This window comes from Gallus gallus, chromosome 5 (assembly GCF_016699485.2).
Source record: "Gallus gallus isolate bGalGal1 chromosome 5, bGalGal1.mat.broiler.GRCg7b, whole genome shotgun sequence".
NCBI lineage: Eukaryota > Metazoa > Chordata > Aves > Galliformes > Phasianidae > Gallus > Gallus gallus.
Window position 1 is genome coordinate 23,344,238 of NC_052536.1, and position 19,686 is coordinate 23,363,923.

The following is a 19,686-nucleotide window of genomic DNA, read 5'->3' on the forward strand; positions in this document are numbered from 1 at the left end:
AGTGCTATTGTAAGCAAAGTGCTGATATGAATGATGTGTTAAGGCAGATGTAATTCTCTTAAATATAGTCTAAGGCATAAAAATATATGGAAATGAAGACTTAGGTATGTTAGCCTTCATTTGGCATGTGTGGCAGTTAAGATTTAATAGATATGGTTACTGGTGTTCAACATAGTCAAATGTATGTCTTTGCATAAATAGCATAGATGAGCATGCTTTAGATGACGTACTATTGCATACAATATGACACTGTCATATTATATATTGACAAACATTTCTTGTTTAATTTGTAAACTTGATGGAATGTGAAAATGTGCTTTATATTGTGGTGAGCACTAATGGATGTTTTAATGAAATCCGAGTTCCAAACTGAGCTGTCTCTCTTTGAGTGCTACGAAGGTCCTCTGATGGTTTTTTGCACTCAGTAACTTCGAGGCTTTGTTGAGCCTCTTGAATTTAATTGGCCGTACATCCAGTGGTGCTGCATTTGTAGTATAATATGCAAAAAAAAAAAAAAAAAGCCTTCCTGCTACTACTCTATGTTAACAAATGGAATATCTTTCTCACAGATATTTTTTCTTTCTAATCAGAATGCTGATTTGAAGAAACAGCTTCACGAACTTCAAGCCAAAATCACAGCTCTGAGTGAGAAACAGGTAGGGAGATGTATTTTTCACACCCTCTTATAAAGATGCATCTTCTCCCAGCTTCCGAGATAACTGCTAAAGTTATTGAAGTACAAAAAATAACTATGGGAAAACAGGTGCTTTGAATTGTAATATTCATCTTGTCTTTCACTGAGAGGAATCAAATACAAGTCCATTGAGAAAGCAGTCGGTATAATCGGTGGAAGCTATGAATTTTTTTTAGTGTTGAAATTAATGTTTTTTTATTAAGGGAGCTGGGAAAATGAAATAATTGTGTCACTTATTATGTAGTTATTTTGAAACTTTTACAAAACCAAAGCACCCTGCTTTAGGCAAATCTTTAGATTCTGTTTTCATTGGACTAGACTATGCACTTATAAATGAGCATTCTGGAGTATTTCCTTGTGTCAAGGCCAAGTAAATGTGTGTCGGTTATAGATACCTAATAGACAAATAGGAGATATGTTGCTTGCTTTTACCATGATAAATTGCACCACAATTGTCTTATATTTGCCATTTAGTAGTTCTCTACAGGTTTTATGTATTAGTAATAATTACAACTGTATGCTTTATAGCAACGCTTTAGAACTGAAAGATGCATCTTGTGGGTAACTAGAAGAAAAGTAAATAACACCGAGACATCTGGAAATCTGTTCTCATTTGTGTTTTCACAACAGAAAAGCATTCATATGCAGAAATCCCCCCCAAAATTAAACTGACTTAGCAATCCCTGATTCTTATTGCTATTGTGTGAGTAACTGAACTGAATTAGGTTGGCTGCTGGGCTCAGTAGCTCACACCTTTTGAAGACGGGAGGCATTTTAAAATGTGTGCATAGGTAAACAGTATATTTATGTGTCAGTGTCACACTTAGGTACCTACATACATCTGTCATTATCTGTTCTGCTTTAGGAATCACTGTTTTTCAGTCTGCAATAACTCCCTTTCCTGAGGAAAGGAATAGATAGTGATAAACATTTCTCTAGAAACTTTGTTTACTAAAAAATTATAGTATGTTTTGGTACTGGAACAATAAGTCTAGTAAAGGACATGTAAGGATAATAAAGAAAATGATTTTTTAATGAGAATTCTAATTCAACAAAGACTGAGGTTTTGCTGTTGTGATGGCATGCCTCTCTTGAAGATGATTTATTCTCTAAAACCAGCATGAGCCTCTGCATGTGGCTATGTCTCACAGCAAGCAGCTACAGAATTCTCTAGGAAGCTCTGGGGGCCCATGATAATTTCAAAATTAGCTTGCCTTGATGCCACGAAGCAACTTATATTGACTACCGGTTCACATGATCAGCAGGGACAGGCAGTGAGATAGTGGAAGATAAGTAAGATGCATGTCTTATTGAAACTTTTTAAACTGATTTATAACTTTAAAATTTACATTACAAAATACACATTGCTATATACAATGCTTTAAATTATTTACCTCCAAAACCACAGCTATATATACTTTCATACACAGCTGTAAGGTACAGCTCAGAGTGCTGAAGCACATTTGTTTATGGAGATTAACATGGGCTATGTTTCCAAAAGATTCTGAAAAACAAGTTTTTGATTTTACTTCCACCGTTCAGAGAATACAGTAAATATGGAGTCACAGTTTTGTCTTGGTCTTTGCATTTTTATGGTTTTGGCCATCCACAGAACAGAGACCTTCTCTGACTGTTGAGGTTTAGGTACTTTTTGTTATATTTACCATTAGTCTGCAGATCTGCCAGTGTCCCATATAACTGAGTTATTAAAGTAGCGTGGATGCTAAAATGCACTCATGGTGGTAAATAAGTTCTAGGAAGTGGGGGGGGGTGGGGGGGAAACATCCAAACCACTAAAAACAAACAAAACCAACCAAATGCAACTTCTTCCTAATGGAGAGAACTGCTCACTCCCTGTTAATTGTACGAATCTGTTGTATAGACAGCTGTGGCTTGGCAATGTGGAGTTAAAGTAGCATTTTAGAGGCTGCAACAAAGCCTTTATTTCTGTTCTCACTTTGTTTCTCCCAAAATAAGAAATGAATTGTTATCAGCTGTTTTATGGGGAGAATATTATCCAATAATTTAATTTTCACCGGATGGGGAGATGTGCAGTTTTGTGTAATAAATAATTTCTTCGTATTGTCCAGTGCATTTCTTGAGGAAGATGGTAAAGTTCCAACGTGTGTTATTTGTAATGTTGTTTAGGGCCAAGTACTCTCGATGTATAATATCCAATGAATAAACTCTGAGGGCCTAACGCTTGCGCTATGGACAGTTATGGGAGGCGTAATTGTCACTATTTGATCAGCTTCTAATGAAGTGTGAAATATTAAAGCTCCAGCCACTGTGATGTCCCTGCTCTGGGGCTATGGAGTGAAGCTGAGACCATGAAGTTATACAAGTGGAATACTGAAATATTTCTGGCTTGTGAAACATTATGCCAACTTAATGTACCCTTTCTCTTTGCACTTTCATCTAATGAAGTTGTATGAAGACTTGTAGCGCAAGAAGCAAGTCTGGTAGCGGAGCTAAAAGCTTTCAGTTGCTTTAGGTTCCCTCTCAATTTCTGAAGTACTGTGAGAGTAGTGCTGACATTGGCACAGTCATTGCAGTGATTCATAGTGGCTTACCTCTCTTTCTGAGAATTAATGATGAGAATTCTGTTCAAAAGTTTGTGACATCGAAGAGTTCTGGCAAAGTGGGAAAAGAAAGCAAGTAGGCTTATGTTGTGTGCAGGCTTAAACCTAAAGAAATCTGTTACTTGATACAGGTTGAAACTGTTCCAGCACAAGGTATGGCAAGTACATGTATGCTTATTGAAAGTTTGGAGACGGTAAAAATAAGTGCTTTGATTTATTTCATCTGGAAGACGATGGAGCAATGTCTGCTGATTGTGTTATCATATGGAAGAAAAAGTTCAAAAGAAAACAACTTTCTTGAACATAATTTGCATTTAGAGGGCAGTAAAAATGAATGATACAGGCAATTATTTTCTCCTAGTCTCTTTATGTTATTATCATGGTGTTCTAAGCTGGGTTTACCTCGCTTTTCTAATCTTGGGCAGTAAGGTGAATTCAGTTTAATAGTATTGCTCCTCAGCTATTAATGTTGGTGTTACAGTTGAGACTGCATTGCTTTTAAAACTGATTTCCTTCTTGCTCCCCAAACCTACCCTTACCCATCTCTTTTAATAAAGCAAAGTCAGGAGTAACTTCTTGCAAAAGTTGTAGTTCCCAAATCTAAACATGGGTTTTAAATTTCAACTAGTTCTACTGCTGTAGAGTTCTTTTTTTTATTATGCTTTTAAAAACAATGTTATTTTCACATGTAAGAATGTAATAGAATCTTCAGTGCTCTTCCCTTTGTATTCTTGAATAGTGCCTTTCCTTGGTATTGTTTTGTAGGGGTTTACCTATGACTGCCTGTGCACCACTCAGCTTTTGTTTGTGTTAAATATGTCCTTTGCAGTAAAAACATAAAGAATGTGTTCTTGAATTTTTCCAGGAGGATATTTAGTGAAGTGTCCTTTTTTTCCCCTTCCTTTTGGGGATTAGAGGTGGAATTACTATCCATCACATCAATGAATGATTGCTGTGGAACAGGGCTGATGTAAGGTTACATCCCAAGTTCACCTGTTAAGTAGCACCTTTTTTCCTGCTGCTTTTCTTATATTGTTAAGAAAGAAATAAGATGCTTTTTCACTTGTGGCATCACTTGTTGTGCATCATCACAGTACTTTTTTTTTTCCCAGTGACATGAGAAAGGTCAGATTTATTTGACTGAAGAAATTTTAAGGAAGAACAAGAAACAAACGCTTTTTAACAGCATCATGTCAAATCTGGAGCAATTTCTACACCTGCTTATCATACTTTCTAAGAAAAGTTGTAGCAACATTCTGTCTTAAGTGTAAAGGAAAGCTTACAGGAGTAGAATCTTTTGACCTTGTGCCTATCACCATCACCTTTTTTACTATATGCTAAAGAAATTGCACGCTCTTTTCTCTCTTTTTGAAAGTAAATTGAAAGTGTCTTGTTATAGTTAGTTGCAGTGCAATTCATTTAATGTTCAAGAAAACAATCTGGTGAAAACCAGACTTGTATTCTAATGCATTTCCTCTGACTTGGAAAGAATAAACTATAGAATCATAGATACCTTTGTAAGTATATATGGTTCTTTGAAATTGAAGTGATGTGGAAAAGTATTTTAAAATAGTTTTAGCATAGGGATACTTGTTTAAATTTTTGGAGCAGGGTACTGGGTGAAGTTTAACATACTTTACTGAGGAGAAGAGTTGAAACTGTAGAATCTCACCAGGTAAAATGCACACTGGAAAACAAGATTCTCTCTCAATATCAATAGATGTTATGCATGAATCGACTGACTTCTGCTTATGTTTAAAGCTTAGAGGAAATTGAAGTAGTTAAGATTATTTTAAATCCTGCGTGTTCTGGGTAAGACTCCTTTTAACCTTGCCACTAAATAGCAAGTGAAAGGAAAGGAGTTTTGGAGGGATTTTAGGAATGGTGCTGTAACCTAGCCTTTGGTTGTATATGGTTGTATAAATGTAAACATGAGGTATAGACTGGATGAGGAAAGTTGTCCTTTAAAAATGGTCAGGAATGGGATTAATGTTGCTCTATGTATTCCACATTCCATAACCGAGAACTAAAAAGATTGGTAACGTGCACAAATGCCCCCTGTGAGCTCGCTCTCCTTGCGTGCTTCTTATCCATAGTAAAGGTGAATTTTCACGGAGCCTTTTTGAACACATTATCAGCAAATTGTACCCAAAACATGTTCAGTCATATTCTGTAAGTGTGAAATGCTGCTGTGCTTTGGTGAGTGGAAAGTAAGTGTAAGATGATGAGGGAGCAGGAGGGAAGCAGTACAGTTAGCAGGGAGGGAAGAGCGCTTAAAAATGTATTTGCATTGTTCGTAAGAGGGTGGGTGAGATATGCCTTTATGTTTTAGGTATACCCAGTGAAGGCTTGGAGGATATTAGTATGTAAACTATGGAAATAAATAAACAATGAAGTTGCTTACTTCTGTCAGTTTTGCCTGGAGTTCCTAATCTCTCCTTTCCCCAAGCTCCATCAAGGGCACATTAAAATGCCAGTTCTGTCAGTAATGGAGGCACTGTGCAAATACGCTATCTGAATGTGTAGTAAGTAATAACTTGAGGCAGGTGATGCTTAATTTTGGTTCCAGTTGTTTATCTGACCTATACGTATTACTGAACACCTTTTTTAAAAAAAAATAAATGGCATGAATGATAGATACTCTAATTTCCACATAACTGTAGCATCCATTTATGCCAACTGTTTATAAAGCAGTCTTAAAATATATGAAAATAATGTTGTGCCTTCCCAGAGTTGACTATTTGTAGATTTCCTTCTCGGATAGTTTAAAATAGTCACTCAGTTTTTCTTGTCAAAGGATGCTCTTCCTTATGTCCCGTTGACAGCCTCTGAGTCATAGGAACCTTTTGAACCCTCTGATCAGAGTGAGCAGCACCTGTTCAGAAGGTGAATGTCTGAGAGATCTGTGTGAGCTTACTGTTTTAATCTTTGACATTTAATTTGTTTCCAAATATTGTGAAAATGCGAATATAATGATTTCTCATCAAGTTACCATCTTCATATTCTCAAGATGTACTGTCTGAAACAATTTTTGAATGTTGTATGTATGACTTTAGGTAGGGAAAGTGCATGCATCTCTCCCTGATGCATCTTTCGCCCCAAACTCTTTTGCAAAATTGATGTTGTAGTCATTTCCATACGATGACTGAAATATTGCTAAGCTTTGTCAGGTCTCTTGTAATGCTAAATTTTTATTAAACCACACTAGCATCCAAATGTGGATTTCCCATTCTCCTGAATTTATTCCATCTAGATTTCTTGCTGATAGTTTCTGAAATTCATTTTTGCATATCTAATATATATAAGCACTGAAGTAATGTAATTTAGGAAACACAAACGACCACTTCAGTACATCATTAAAAAAGGGAAAAGAAAAGAAAAAACAAAAGACCTCCATGCCCTCCCTCTGCCACCCATCCTTTAGCAATAATTTTCTGGTTCGACTTGAAGTTCTTGAATTCATACGTTATTAAGTCAGATTTGGATGCAGCTGCAGAACTTCTTGAATTGAGGCTAGTTGGATGCATCTTTTTCATCTTTGCTTGCCTTGGTTTATATCTCCAAAATAGCCTATTCTGTTTGGAAAGCAACCTTGTGGATAGAAAATAAGCAGTTAAACTACAGTATTTTGTTGAAAATCCCCTACTGATGGCGAGAGTTGGTTTTTATTTGCTCCTATATACTTTGCCTTGCTGAGTAACCTCACACATGGGTAGTTATTTTAATGCCCATTTATACCTGAAAGAAGGATGGGAGAAAGATTGTGATGACTGATGATTTATGGGATTTGGGATGTTTTATGTAACACCTTTTAAGGTGTCTTCATTGGGAGCTCAGGAAAAGGGATTAAATCTAAAGATTTTTTTTTTGTAAGCGGAAACAGTTGAAGTAACCCATTCTGTTAAACTAAGCGTGCAATTTAGAAAAGGAATTTGGAAGATAATATTGTTGTAGTTGACTTTCAAACTACAATCAAAATGTCATTGTGCTAGAGTGCAACCCTTCTGTGGGAACCCTTGGCTCAAGATTAAATTATTTTTTTATGGGAATGTTTGATAGCAGTTAAAGACGTGTCTCGGATCTGCTGTGCAAGCCTGTCCAGAGAGATGGCCAACTCTACAGGGTCAACGAGTCTGGTGCAAATGCAGGGTGTAGAGTGCGTCTGGATGAGCAGCAGCTACATTTTGTATTACACTGTGTCTTTCCTAAACATTGCTGATGTTTAGAGTGGGAGAAAGATGCAAGACAAGGAAAGTGTTACTTTGCCTTCAGTCTACTGAAGAGTACAATAAATTACTTGAGTGTGTTGATCTGTGAAAGTAATTGGATTTATTTTTGAATAGACAGCATAACTTGCCAGACCAGCTGTTAGGACCTGTGGATTTGACTTACTATGTTCTGTTCTACATGCCTTAACAGAGCAACCCCATGGCTGAAGAAACAGTATTTTGACTTAGTCTAAGTGTATTAATGTTAGAAGGGGAATCAGATCCAGGGATCTGCTTTTCAGAAACCTTATGTATTTTCAGCTTTTACTGCAGCTGTTTGGTCCCCATCTGGATTCTATTTTGGAATGGATAAGAGAGATAGCGTGTCAAACATTCAGAACTGATGCAAAAAATTGTTTGCTATTTGTTCTCTGCTGCCCAAGTGCATGGTAACTGCTGAGTCATGGCCTGAACCACTGATTGAGCACCTGGGGAAAGGACCCAGTTAGCCCTGGGAGCGCAGGTGGAGGCAATTCTGCTGTGGGACTGGAAGGGGTGGAGCCTGGCTGCACCTCTCTTAGACCTCATTTAAGGGCTGTCTGCCACTGGGGAAGGATCTCTTTCTGGAGATTCCTCTTTGGTGAAGCTTTCCCCTGTGAACCTGGAATCTTCTGATATGAGTGAGCAATCTTCTTCCCTTCCTTTATAACACCTTGCTATCATGCTGATCCTTCTGTCATCAAACCTTTGTTATAATGCCTTTCCCATCGTATTGATCTGTCCAATTGCTATACAAAGTTAGTTGATTTAAAAAGAAGCCGCTTCCTGAAACTGTGCTTTTTATGGTTGCACAGTAAGTTATAGAAAATACTGCAGTTACGGGCTAAAATATTTTTATTAGCAAAAATCAGCTAATTTAATGGTATTATGCCAAGGACAAAACAAAACTGACAAGGGTAGTTACCCTTAGGCAGTATTTTCCAACATAGCAGTTATGTATTACAACCTCATAGCACATTGTGGAAACATCCAGTTAAACTCTCGTGCTTATTTTTGAAACACTCTGAAATGAATGTGATGTCTTGCATTGCTTTCATAGTGTTGGTTTGGAATTGCTTTACAGGCACACTGGATGTTTGTTGTGGTGGATGCTGGACCAGTGCTTATTTTCTGTTGGTAGAAATAATGAGGATATTTTATTTTCTTCAAAGATGAGTCAAGTCGATGTGGATTTTACTGTTTGTTTCCTCCTCCTGCCTAAGTTGGTGAAAGCTAGTGTTGGAGTGCAAGGTGCATCACCTTTCTCAAATTTCCCCTAACTGTAATAGAGCAGGTAAATGTCAGAGGCAGGTGTAGAGCTCTGATGGATGTTTTGGTGGAACTGATTTTGAATTTTAGTTGTGTCTGGAGGTAGAGAAAGGTGCTGACGAAGGCTGAACGTGAGCCCAGGGGTATTGTTGCCAGGGGCTGAATAGTGAGACAGGGAGAACTTTCCAGGAGCCGGTTCAGACGAGGGAACCTAATTCTTCCTGTTCTGTGTTGCCTCTGTGAGGACCCTGCCCTCACTCCACTGACTGTAGAAAATACACAGGAAGATTAAGCTTCAGTTAATGCCTGTGAGTTCTTCGCCTGTTTTCCTTTTATCACTTATCTGGTCAATTCTATGGAAGAGAGCTCTCATTCTATACTATTTCTACTATTCTATAGTCTATATACTCTATTCTAATTCTATACTTTCATTCTATTCATTTATCTTTTTCTTTGAGAAATATGTAGAGGAAACATTACATATGAACGCTGATATGTGATATGAATTTTTCAGAAATACGTTCTAGAGCTGCCTAATGTCCTGTAGAATGAGCGGCTATCCTTTTACTGTAGATTTTTGGAGATGTGAGTACTTGGCAGTCTTTGGGTCTGCGGAGTCTTGTTCCAGATCCGTGCAGTCTGTAGATCACTTCATTTCATTTTGGTATGGCAGCTTTTCAGTGTGGTGCTTTGTGCTTGGGAGCTGCAGCCAGCCCAGGGCAGTGGGGATGTGTTTGGCTATTGTCAGCAGCTTTCTGGCCTTGGAAGTTCCATGCACACCTTGGGGCTTGTATGAGCTGATCAGTTAGGCATTTGTCTACAGCTCCGCGTTTGTAGGTACTCCATCTCATTCCAAGTTTTGTCATATATCTCAAGAGACAGAAACAGTCCTGTTCTCAGAGTAAATCATTTGGGGGAGCCCAAGACACTAAGCTCCTAACATCTATCTGCTGGGCAATTAGAATTGTGCGGCTTAAAGGTACAGTGTTCTCTGACACTTGAAAATAGAAGAAGCTTTTCCATTTCTTTAGGTTTTTCAGATGAAAATGGTTTTCTGGCTAAGATTCAGTTCTACCTGCCATACAAAGAACAAGTTTCTTAGCTTACCGTCTTCGGTAAGATGCTTGAATCCTGCACCTGGAGGCTGATTTGATGGAGGCTTCTTCCATACAGCAAGACTTCAGGAATGATCCATTGGGATTCTCTAGTGCATTGGAACTGTCCACAAACATTGGCTGTAGTTCTGCTTTTAACACAGCATTAAGAACCTCAGTAGTTTCCGTATAGGGGATTTTGGTGCACAGTACAGTACACAGTGGAACAGATTCATTTTGATCAGATATTGAGCTGATATCAGAAGCAAATGAGACTAATTTATGTTTATAGATACAGATAAAAATGATTTGAAAGATTTTGTCTTTAACTGTGACTATGTCTATGTTAATTTCCTTTAAATATTCCCTTAGATTTAATTATTACAAAACAGATTTGGAGTTCATAATGGTTTTCTTTAAGGAAGGCTGGTGAGAGACTTGATAATTTCTCCCAAATTACTTTTAAATGTATTCAAGTAGCTGCGTATCTTTTGTCTGGTGTTGTTTCAGTAGTCAAGAATGAAGTTTCTGCAAAGATCTTAATTTTTAAGCCAAAAAAATCTTGCATGAGAAATAGAGATGCTACAAATTGAATCTCGATCTGTTAGTGGAAATATCTTTTTGAGGATGTTTAGTTATGATTAGTTATGGTAGGCCAGGCTGGATGTGGCTCTGTACAGCCTGGTCTAGTGATTGATGACCCTGCACATAGCAGGGGGGTTGAAACTCGATGATCATTGTGGTCCTTTTCAACCCAGGCCATTCTATGGTTCTATGATATGATCTGAAGTTGCCTCTTTAGGATTTGTTATGAATGTGTATCATGTCAGATTAAAAAAAAAAAAGAAAAAAGACAAAAATTTCATGAACCCATCAAAATCGACACCTGGAATGCAAACATCTCCGGGTGCTGCAAGAAGTGAAGATAGTGAAGATGGCACCCACAGCAGAAAGGCAGGAGGATCTGCCAGGCAAAAGTGTTTTCTTGATGTCACCAAGAATTGCTAGAAGTGATGTCAATCACAAAACAGAGTGCTTAAAAGGGAGGGAATAAATAGCTGTTTCTAAAAATATTTGGCTGTACAGGCTGAGTGTAGCGTACAGATTGGTGGTTTACAATGTGTTTTTCCTGGATCACCCAGACAAAAACAAAACATGTAGGCATTTTTTTGGGTAATAAATCCAAAAGCACTGCTTCCATCTTTTGCGTTAGGAAGACGCATTGTGGTGATATAAATGTCAATTTCAATATCCCTGAAACTTGTGTTCTCTGGTGAGAACGTGGGCAGTAGCTGGTGTTTACTAGGATGGCCCCACAGAAGCAGGAGAGTGGCACTGCATGGGATGCTAATGGATTGTACCTGCTTGCTTTTCTGTGCTAACAACGATGGACTGCAGCGTGGTGGTACTACTCCATGTACAATACAAAGGTTTTTATATTTGAATAGTAAGAAAGTTATCATCCTTTTATTTATTTATTTTTAAAAGAGTTTGGAACTTGAAATATTGCACCATTTTTATTGTAGTTTTGAATATAAATGCTATTTTAGAAACATAATTCCTTCATAAAAAGTGTTATTTATTAAGCTCGAACCTGTTCTGAGATAATTGGGCCTGATATCAAAGCATTGGCACTAATGTGCAGTATGAATTTAGTAATCTGTGTAGTACTTCTAGAAGGTAAAGTGTAAATTGTTTTTGCCTTTGCTTATCCTTCAGCTTTATTAACAGTGATGTAAATGCTTCTTATTCCATAATTTCCTAGTAGGTTTTACGTCAGTCGTACTCAGATGCATGGGATTAAACTTGATGTAATTCTTCTCAGAACTGTTCTGTGGGTTCCACATTATTCAAAAGTTGCTAAAGTGAATGTTGCCAATTATTCAAAGCCTGATGATGATAAAATCTTTCTTCAGCTTCATAGGCTTGTTTACATCTTTAAAAGGTGGCTGTTCTGCCAGCTTTAAATGCATATGCAACTTCTCTTTTCAAGAACATGGCTTAATAGTGAGCTTCCCTTCTGGCTTCAGTTAGCAGGAGGCCCACTTAACTGACACATATAGTCATTCTGAACCTTAGCTTTCAAAAATATCTTAGTGGGTCAGATGTCTCCCAAATTTCATTACATCCTTTATTTGCCTTTAAAATATTAATGATCTGCTGTTGCAATATGCTGATTAAGACTAGAAAACGCTGAGACAAAAAGTTTGTTTTGCCGCTTCTGGTACTTGGGGTTTCTCTCTGCTCAGTTTCATGTCTCATGGCACATTAAATATTCTGAGACCTCCCAAGCAGAAGTCTATTCTTTGAAAAGGCAAGGTTTGACTAATTGATGACATAATCTCTCATCAATTTCTGCATGACGGGAGAAATGGGTTGTGGACTTGCATTTTATCCCAAGCTGAGGCATGCAAGGGATGGAGGTGTTTTTGTTGATGTTTTATTTCTTATTGCTGTTCCTACAACCCATAGGATAGAGTAATATCTGTGCTCTCTTGGACTTGGTGGGTCAGTCAGACCATCTGTGAAAACAGAGCCCTGTTCTCATCCATCCCCCACTAATATTTTGGAAATTAGTTATGCAAATTTCTGTAATAAAGTTATTTTTTCCTCTACCCGTGTCTAATAACAGCAGCAAATTCCAAGGCCAGATGGAAATGCTGGGTGCTATAATAATCTTATGCTCACTTGATGAAAACTCTCTACTAAGGCCGGGGATAATTGCTGCCGTGTCAGGCTGAAAGGTGAATGCAATTAACTTTGACCAGGCCAGGGACAGGAGTACCAGAAGTACAGGAGAACCAAAATTAAGCAAGGAGGACCCAGGGGAGGTCCTGCTAGCAGCTGGTCCTGAGGGGAAGCTCACAGCAGGGTGGTGGTTGCTCACCTCATCTGGATTTGCTCAGTGTCCAGCATCCACTTCTTCCATACCTGCCTGTGAGGAGAGCAGCCTGTCTGTGCTGTGTTCTGTCCCCTGTTCAGACTGCTTCCCCCCAAAACCTGCCTTTTAAAAGCTATATTCTTTGTCTTTTCCTACTAGTCCTTGATAGACTGTAAGCAAGCTACTGAAGCAGTATCTCCTTAGGAGTATCCTGTGGTTGGGCTCACGATGACTCCTTATAGTCTCATTCCCTGGAGTTGCAGAGGCCCTGCACAGGAGCTGGGGAAGTTGGGCTGCACCGCTGTGTTTTATCTTTCTCTGGAACCTTTGCTGTGCTTCCAAGACGTCAAATTTGCCATGTTTCATAGCCAAAACTGAGCTAGAGTCCCTTACCTTGTGCTTTCATGGGTTGTGATTATATGGCTGCTTTGATTAAGCATCACATTAAAACTGCTGCTGAATATAGTTATCTGCCTTCTTGCTTGGCCTAACTGCTTATTTCTGCCCTGCTCTTGTGCCAGAGCCAATGTCCGTGTTGCTTCACTGTGAGTGGAATCAACAAATTGTCTGCCTGAAAACTATCTCAGATGTGCTGGTTTTTGAGCACAGTCCAGTTTGCTTCCTCTGCTTGTGTGCAGCTGAATCGGCGTTGCTTCTGGCATACGGGAAGTGGTGGAAAGAAAGGGCTGAAATAAAGGAAGGGTGAAACAACTTTTGTTTGACAGCTGGTGGAATTTATTCGTGGCAAAAGAGCTGCACGACCACAGCCTTGAACCATCTATGGTTTCAGAGTCTCCTCTTGCAGGGGTGCAGCTATGGTAAATGTACCTGAATGGCAGCAAGGGAGAAAACCCTGGTTTGTCTTCCTTCTTCCTTGGGAGCAGCTAATCCACACAGCAGCCCTGTGTGTGAAGTAGATACAATAGTCCAGAGTGACTGGGGTTTAAGTACAGAGGATAGAGATTGTTACAGTTTTGAATGTTGTCCTTGCTGATGCTGTTTTCAGGAAAACCTAACACAAGTTGAGTAAAACTATTCATGGCTAACAGAAAATCTGACCTAAATGATGGTCCCCTCTGGGTGTCTTCCTTTCTATTGCCCAATTATTAAAAAGAAGAATGGGGGCGGGGGGGAAGGAAAATCTTAAATTCAAACAGAAAGGATGTAAATTTTCTTCAACTGCTTTTGTTTGCAGTGCTCTTGCACAGGCGTAGCTGCAGAGAGAGTTTGTCCTGCACCTGGTGCTTGGTTGAAAAGTGTTGGGGATTTTGCCTTTAAGGGTTGGTGTTTGGTTTTTTCTTTTTATGAATTGGAAATAGACAAGTTTCTTTCTCGGTCCTGCAGAGTTAATTGAACAAAAATAAATAGTAGTCCTTATATTTATTTGAAAAGACAGTTTTTGTTTGTTTTTAGACTCAATGTATACAGGATCAAGGTATTAATGAAGGTGACTTTGTACTCATGTTTCAAAGCGTTGCTGAAACTTTAACAGAAACAAGCAGTAAGGCATTATTTTCAGAGTCAGGAACTCCAGAAGGTGCCTTCAGTCTAATGCTGTAAGGTACCTATATTTTGGGTAAGTACATAGGAATTATCGAGTGATAAATGATATATCCAATGATGATTCCTTTTTTTTTAGCATTTTTCTTAGCTGCAAGTGAAAATAACATGGAAATGCAGATTTAGTTGGTTACAGGTATGGATTTAAAAAATTAAAAATAAAGTGTAAAAATATTTAAACATGATGTGTAAATATTTACTTATATACACATTACCAATTGCAGCAGGCATTTCTATGAGGATGTTTTAAATTATTTTTTTTCTCCCTCTGCCTTTTCCAAGCAGGGCAGCCTCTTTCTTTTTTTTTCCTCTACTTCTTTGTCCCCCCAGTTTCCCATCAGAACTGTTTTGCTTGGTAGTAGGGTGATGGGTTAGCATGTCTGGGAGGAAAGACATCTGTAAAACTAAGATGGTGCTCAGTAATTTTTCACTGGTGTGCTGATGCAGTCAGGTTCTTTCTAGACAAACCAGCAGCCAGGTCAGCCAGAAAGGAATTGTAAATGACAAAGACTAACACAACAGAGCTTAAAAGCAAACAAAAACCTCCCCCCTCCCCCACCAAGCTACTAAAACCAATAGAATGAAAAAAGAAATCCCAAGGAAAGTCTCCTCCTGTCTTCATCCGAGATCCTTGGAGTCAGAAGAATGAAGCTCTGCCGCTCATGCCTTCACGAGGAGGAAGCGGGGAACGCCCTTTGACCCTAGCTTACATTTGTTGTATTACTTCCCCCACGAAGTGCACTGTTAATAGAGCAGATAGTCTGGATCTCTGGTATTGAACCAACTAGCACAGGATGCTTCTCAGAAGTGAGTTATGCCCCAGTGATGAGAAATAAGATTATGACACAGGAAAGTAGAAAAGATTGAGAAGTTCAGGCTTAGGGGACCCTCAAGAGCATATAATGCAAGTTTTATTTTTGTGCATTCAGGATTGATACCATAATTGGTGTTTTGATGGAGTATGGTAAATGGAAAACTTAAGGTACAAAGGGACCTCCAGGGGTCATCCGGTCCAACCTCCTGCTCAAAGCACATATGTACTTCATGAATACAGAGTGATCCTGCTCTCCCATAAGGGATTGATGGCCTGGGTTTGTGTTATTTGAATAAAAGAGTAACGGTTGTATTCCCATTTGTATTACTTAGTATCCCTGTCTGAACTCGGTGCATGTGCCATCAGTCTTAATATGTTCACTCATATACTTGACAATTTATTTTCCTGGGCTGGAAACCTCCATCCATTGTTTTCAAAACATCTTCCTAAACGCTGTGCTGTTGTTTTTCTGAAACTTCTGTGTTAGCATTGCTGCAGCTCTGCGGGCATTACCTCCGAGAGGAGTAGTGCTATATGCAAACAGTCTTTGCTACTGTGTTGTCTTAATGTGAAAGAAAGCGACCAGTGCCGTTCTCCTGTGCATCCAACCACAGTTAACTGCAGGATATGTGAGCAGACCCTATGACAAGGAGATGAATGTTTTCATTTGTCCATCTGCAAGGTCTTATTCCAGTCTAAAAAGGAGTCTTAAACTGAGCGTGCCAGTGCTTGAGATGAGGTCTGTCTTCAGCAAGTCTAGTCCTGAGCTGCCGCTAAACATATATATATTTTAATTAATGTTTTATGAATGAGTGAGAAGTACAAAATTTACTGTATTCTCTCTTAAACGTTAGCTCTGTGAATTCTCTGTATCCATTGTAAAAGAGAGTTCTAGAGCTGGCTCTGCCGCTTGTACAGTTAATTAACCCCCCTGCTGCGGGCCTGGACGTTTGCTCTTGCTGCTCAATGATGTGTGAGAATTGACTGAAGAATGCACACTCCTATGCAGGCATGTGCAGAGGGAGAAAAAGCCTCCAAGAAGCACAGAAAAAGAGGATGGAGTAGCATGTGGCTTCATAATCTGCCTTATGAATGCTGGCTAAAGCTTACACAAAATCTCCAGTTTGTGTAAAACAAATAACTACACAAAGGCAGAGCTTACCACTGTCCCATAGCAACCAGATTGTTCTTAAAGAGGAAAAAGTTTGCCTTGACAAACTAAACGCAATAGATGATGCGGTACTGAAGGTCGTGGGTTAGTGAGGAAATATTGGTGGTAGGTAAATGGTTGGACTAGATGATCGTGGAGGGTTTTTCCAACCTTAGTGATTCTATTCTATGATTCTAAGCATCAATAACTTAGAAATCTGATTCCTCAGAATCTGAAGCATTTCACAATCCCTGCTCAGCTGTGTAACATACAAATAAGTGCTGAAGGACTTGTGCTCTTAGCACACAGATGCATGTGGTCCAAAAACAAGACAAGGGGTGCAAGTTTTGGGGAATCAAACCTCACAAGAGCAGGACTGCTTCTAAAATTTAATGAAAGAGAAAAAAGATGTTGCTTTAGTGTGTATTTTTATTGCAGAATTAGCTTGGCCTGTTCTCATTCGTTGTGCCGCTCTTTCTCTATAAATACTATATAAGTGCACACACCACACTTTCCACTGCAGTTGGTGTGGCTTGGAGCTCATCTCTGCTACCGTGTGGCCAGGATCCTTTTACACTTATCTGTGTAATCAGCCCACTTCTGAGAAACGCTGCTCAATGCACTGTGGTAGTTTTCTAATGACTTTTTGTAGTGTCCTTCATGTATCCGGCAGCGTAGGTGAGTTTTAAGCCGTCTAATATATACAGCACAAAAGCAGCCTAGGGCCTGAAGTCCTTGCAGCAGCCTTTATGTAGTTTATTATGTTTGAGAAGAGAGACTACTGGGATCTAGTCGTACAGTGTCCCTGCATGTGCGCTGTCCTGAACCTGGCTGCCAGTTCTAGAAAGATGCAGTGTGATAGGGAGGTACCTTATCACAGCTCCGGGGTGGCATGGAAACGGAAGTTCTCCTTATGTCCAGCTGCAGGTTTGGCATTGAGGCAGGCTCCAACTAGAAGCCTCCCCTCTGGTTCCTGTTGTGTCAGTAGAGGGGCTTGTGTGGTCATTTTTTTTGCTAGGCACCTCTGTGTGTGCCTTTGGCTGAAGCACCATCCTGCTGTGGCTTGGGGTGTGTTGCTCCTTGGACTTAGAAGTGTAGTCTGAGTCCTATTACTTGTGTGTGTGTGTGTGTGTGTGTGTGTGTGTGTGTGTGTGTGTATCTTATGTGACATTATTTAATTCCTCGCTAGGTTACTCACTGTGGATGCAGATTAAAACATGAATTGCGTTTAACTGGCAGATGCCTGTCTGTATTCTCCATGCACGATAAGCAGTAGTATTTTCCTGAAACTTATGTGCTGCTTTAGCCCATCTGCAAATTCTTCCACATTTCATACAGCTGACTGATTCAAAAGAGTTCTAGCACAAGGAGCTGGGAAATCTCCACTGGTGCTGTGATGGGGTGTATCAGGGCACCAGCTGCTGTGCTGAGAGGGCGCGGGGTGCTCTGAAATGCAGGCAGCCTCCAGAACTGGGAGCCTCGCATGCAAAAATTTGACTTCTGCAGCTGTTGAAATGATAAATATACAGGGGGAAATAGTGGGCTTTCTGTTTAACCGGTGTCCTCAAAAGGCCGGTTTAAAATTTAATAGCACTTACAAAACACTGATCTCTACTGTTCGCCCTAAAGCAGCACAGCTGCTCTCAGGGTGATTTGCAACTTCTTTGGAGGAGGAAAGAGCTGAGAGGGTGCTGCTGAGAGCAAGGGGGAAGAGGGAACTGCAGCTTTGATAGTCTTCATTGTGAAATGCATCAGAACAGGAAAACAAAAGATGTTTACTGCCTGTGTCCCCTTACTATTTCACCATATTCTCTCTTCACAAAACACTTTTGCAGCATGTTCTGCTCAGTGAGCAAGCAAAAAAGTCATATTCTGCTAGTTAGAAACTGCTCTGAATTCTAATTCCTACTTTCCTGCCATTCACTGGATAAACTTACAAAAGCTTTTTGCTTCTCGGTGCTGGATCCCCGATCAATTAAACATGGTTCAGAGTGTTTCAAGTGATTAAGTCACTGAGATACATTCATTCTTGTTTGCAAACTACCCAGATGATGTGAAGAACTACGTTACTATTAAATATAAGAAATCTGATCTAACACACATTGGAATGGATACAGAAGCGCCCTGCTGCCCATACAGCTATGTAGGAACGTAAGTTACCTCAGTACCTTTCCTAATCTTTCACAAAGATTTCTTTTAAAGATGGTGTTCTTTAAATCCATCCTATATGTGGAAAAACTTTTGGATATATTTTGTTCTTTTCATTCTTCCAGGGGAAGATACAAGCAAGGCAATAAAAGCTTTTTCATTAGGCAGTAATGTTTGTTCGGGTGCTGTGGAGTGGCATCTCTTAAATAGCATATTTAAGGAAAGGAAGAAAGAGAGCTTCTGAAGGGCATCTGCTCCTCTCCCTACAAAAGCAGTTAGAATCAATTCTCAGCTAATTGTAAGCGTAAACTTTGTAGGATGTAGCAGTTTAACAATGCGTATTTCCCAAACAAGTGTGCCTTAGTATTAAACTATGGTGTTTAAGCTCAGGTGAAGCTCCTTGCAACAGGATGCTCAGTTCAAAGAAGGCTGATCAAAGGCTAGCGAGCAGTTTTGTTTTCTTCTGCATGTAAGGCGGGCATGGTCTAGATAAAATTACTTGATATGGGATGGATTTTTTGGTGCAGATTTAGATAGGGTTGGATGTAGTGTTTCTCAGTTTGTTTTCTGAAAATACAGCTGTATTTAGAGTTGTCATGATCACTCTGTCTTTAAGCACCTGATCTCAGGTGGATTTCAGCCTCGTTGCAGTAAGTCTGTGCCAGCCTGAGACATAGTGCTCAGTGAGAAAGCTTTATGAATGTGAGGCAAGAATGGACACAGGTTTAGAGCTGTAAACCACAAACCCAAACTTCCCCAGTCCCCATAATTTGCCATAAATTAAATTATTAAATGGTCCGATATAAATGATTCAATTTACGTTTTAAGGTTCTAGAAGAGATTAATTTTTCATAGTTTTCCTCACACATAGCCACTCCACCTACAAGTTGTATTTTGAAGACTGGTAACATTAATAGAGGATTGTTCTTCAGGGTGCCTGAGTGAATTGTCCACATCAGTACTCATGCCTGGAATGTTTGCTTCTGGTGTCATCATTTTAAAATGTAAATATTCATATTCCACCTGGAACAAAAGCTGCTGGTTTTTGAAAGTGGGTCACTTTCCTTAAGTATGAATCTTTTGGCAGTTTTCATTGTGCGCATGTAATGCTACATCAAAACTGGGGAATTACACGGTAGTGTTTGTCTGTCGATGTATTCAGCTGAACCTCAGATACTTTGACAGTCCTCGCACAGAGAGGAGAGGACTTGTTTTCAGAATTTCAGCCGTGTAACAGTGATTTATAA

The 19,686-nt window shown here is 39.3% G+C and overlaps 1 protein-coding gene across 18 annotated transcripts in view; it reads left to right on the top strand.

Annotated features, from left to right (window-relative positions):
* The window catches only part of PHF21A (PHD finger protein 21A), a 146,405-nt gene that overhangs the window by 61,541 nt on the left and 65,178 nt on the right, over window positions 1-19,686 (top strand). For 10 of the 18 annotated variants that reach the window (XM_046941698.1, XM_046941700.1, XM_046941697.1 and 7 more), the window contains one exon: window positions 591-656. In XM_046941698.1, coding sequence (XP_046797654.1) covers window positions 591-656 — 66 coding nt within the window. Of the gene's footprint in view, window positions 1-569; window positions 657-19,686 lie in introns of all 18 variants that reach the window. The other 8 variants (XM_040700941.2, XM_015287051.4, XM_015287053.4 and 5 more) reach the window with 1 other exon arrangement.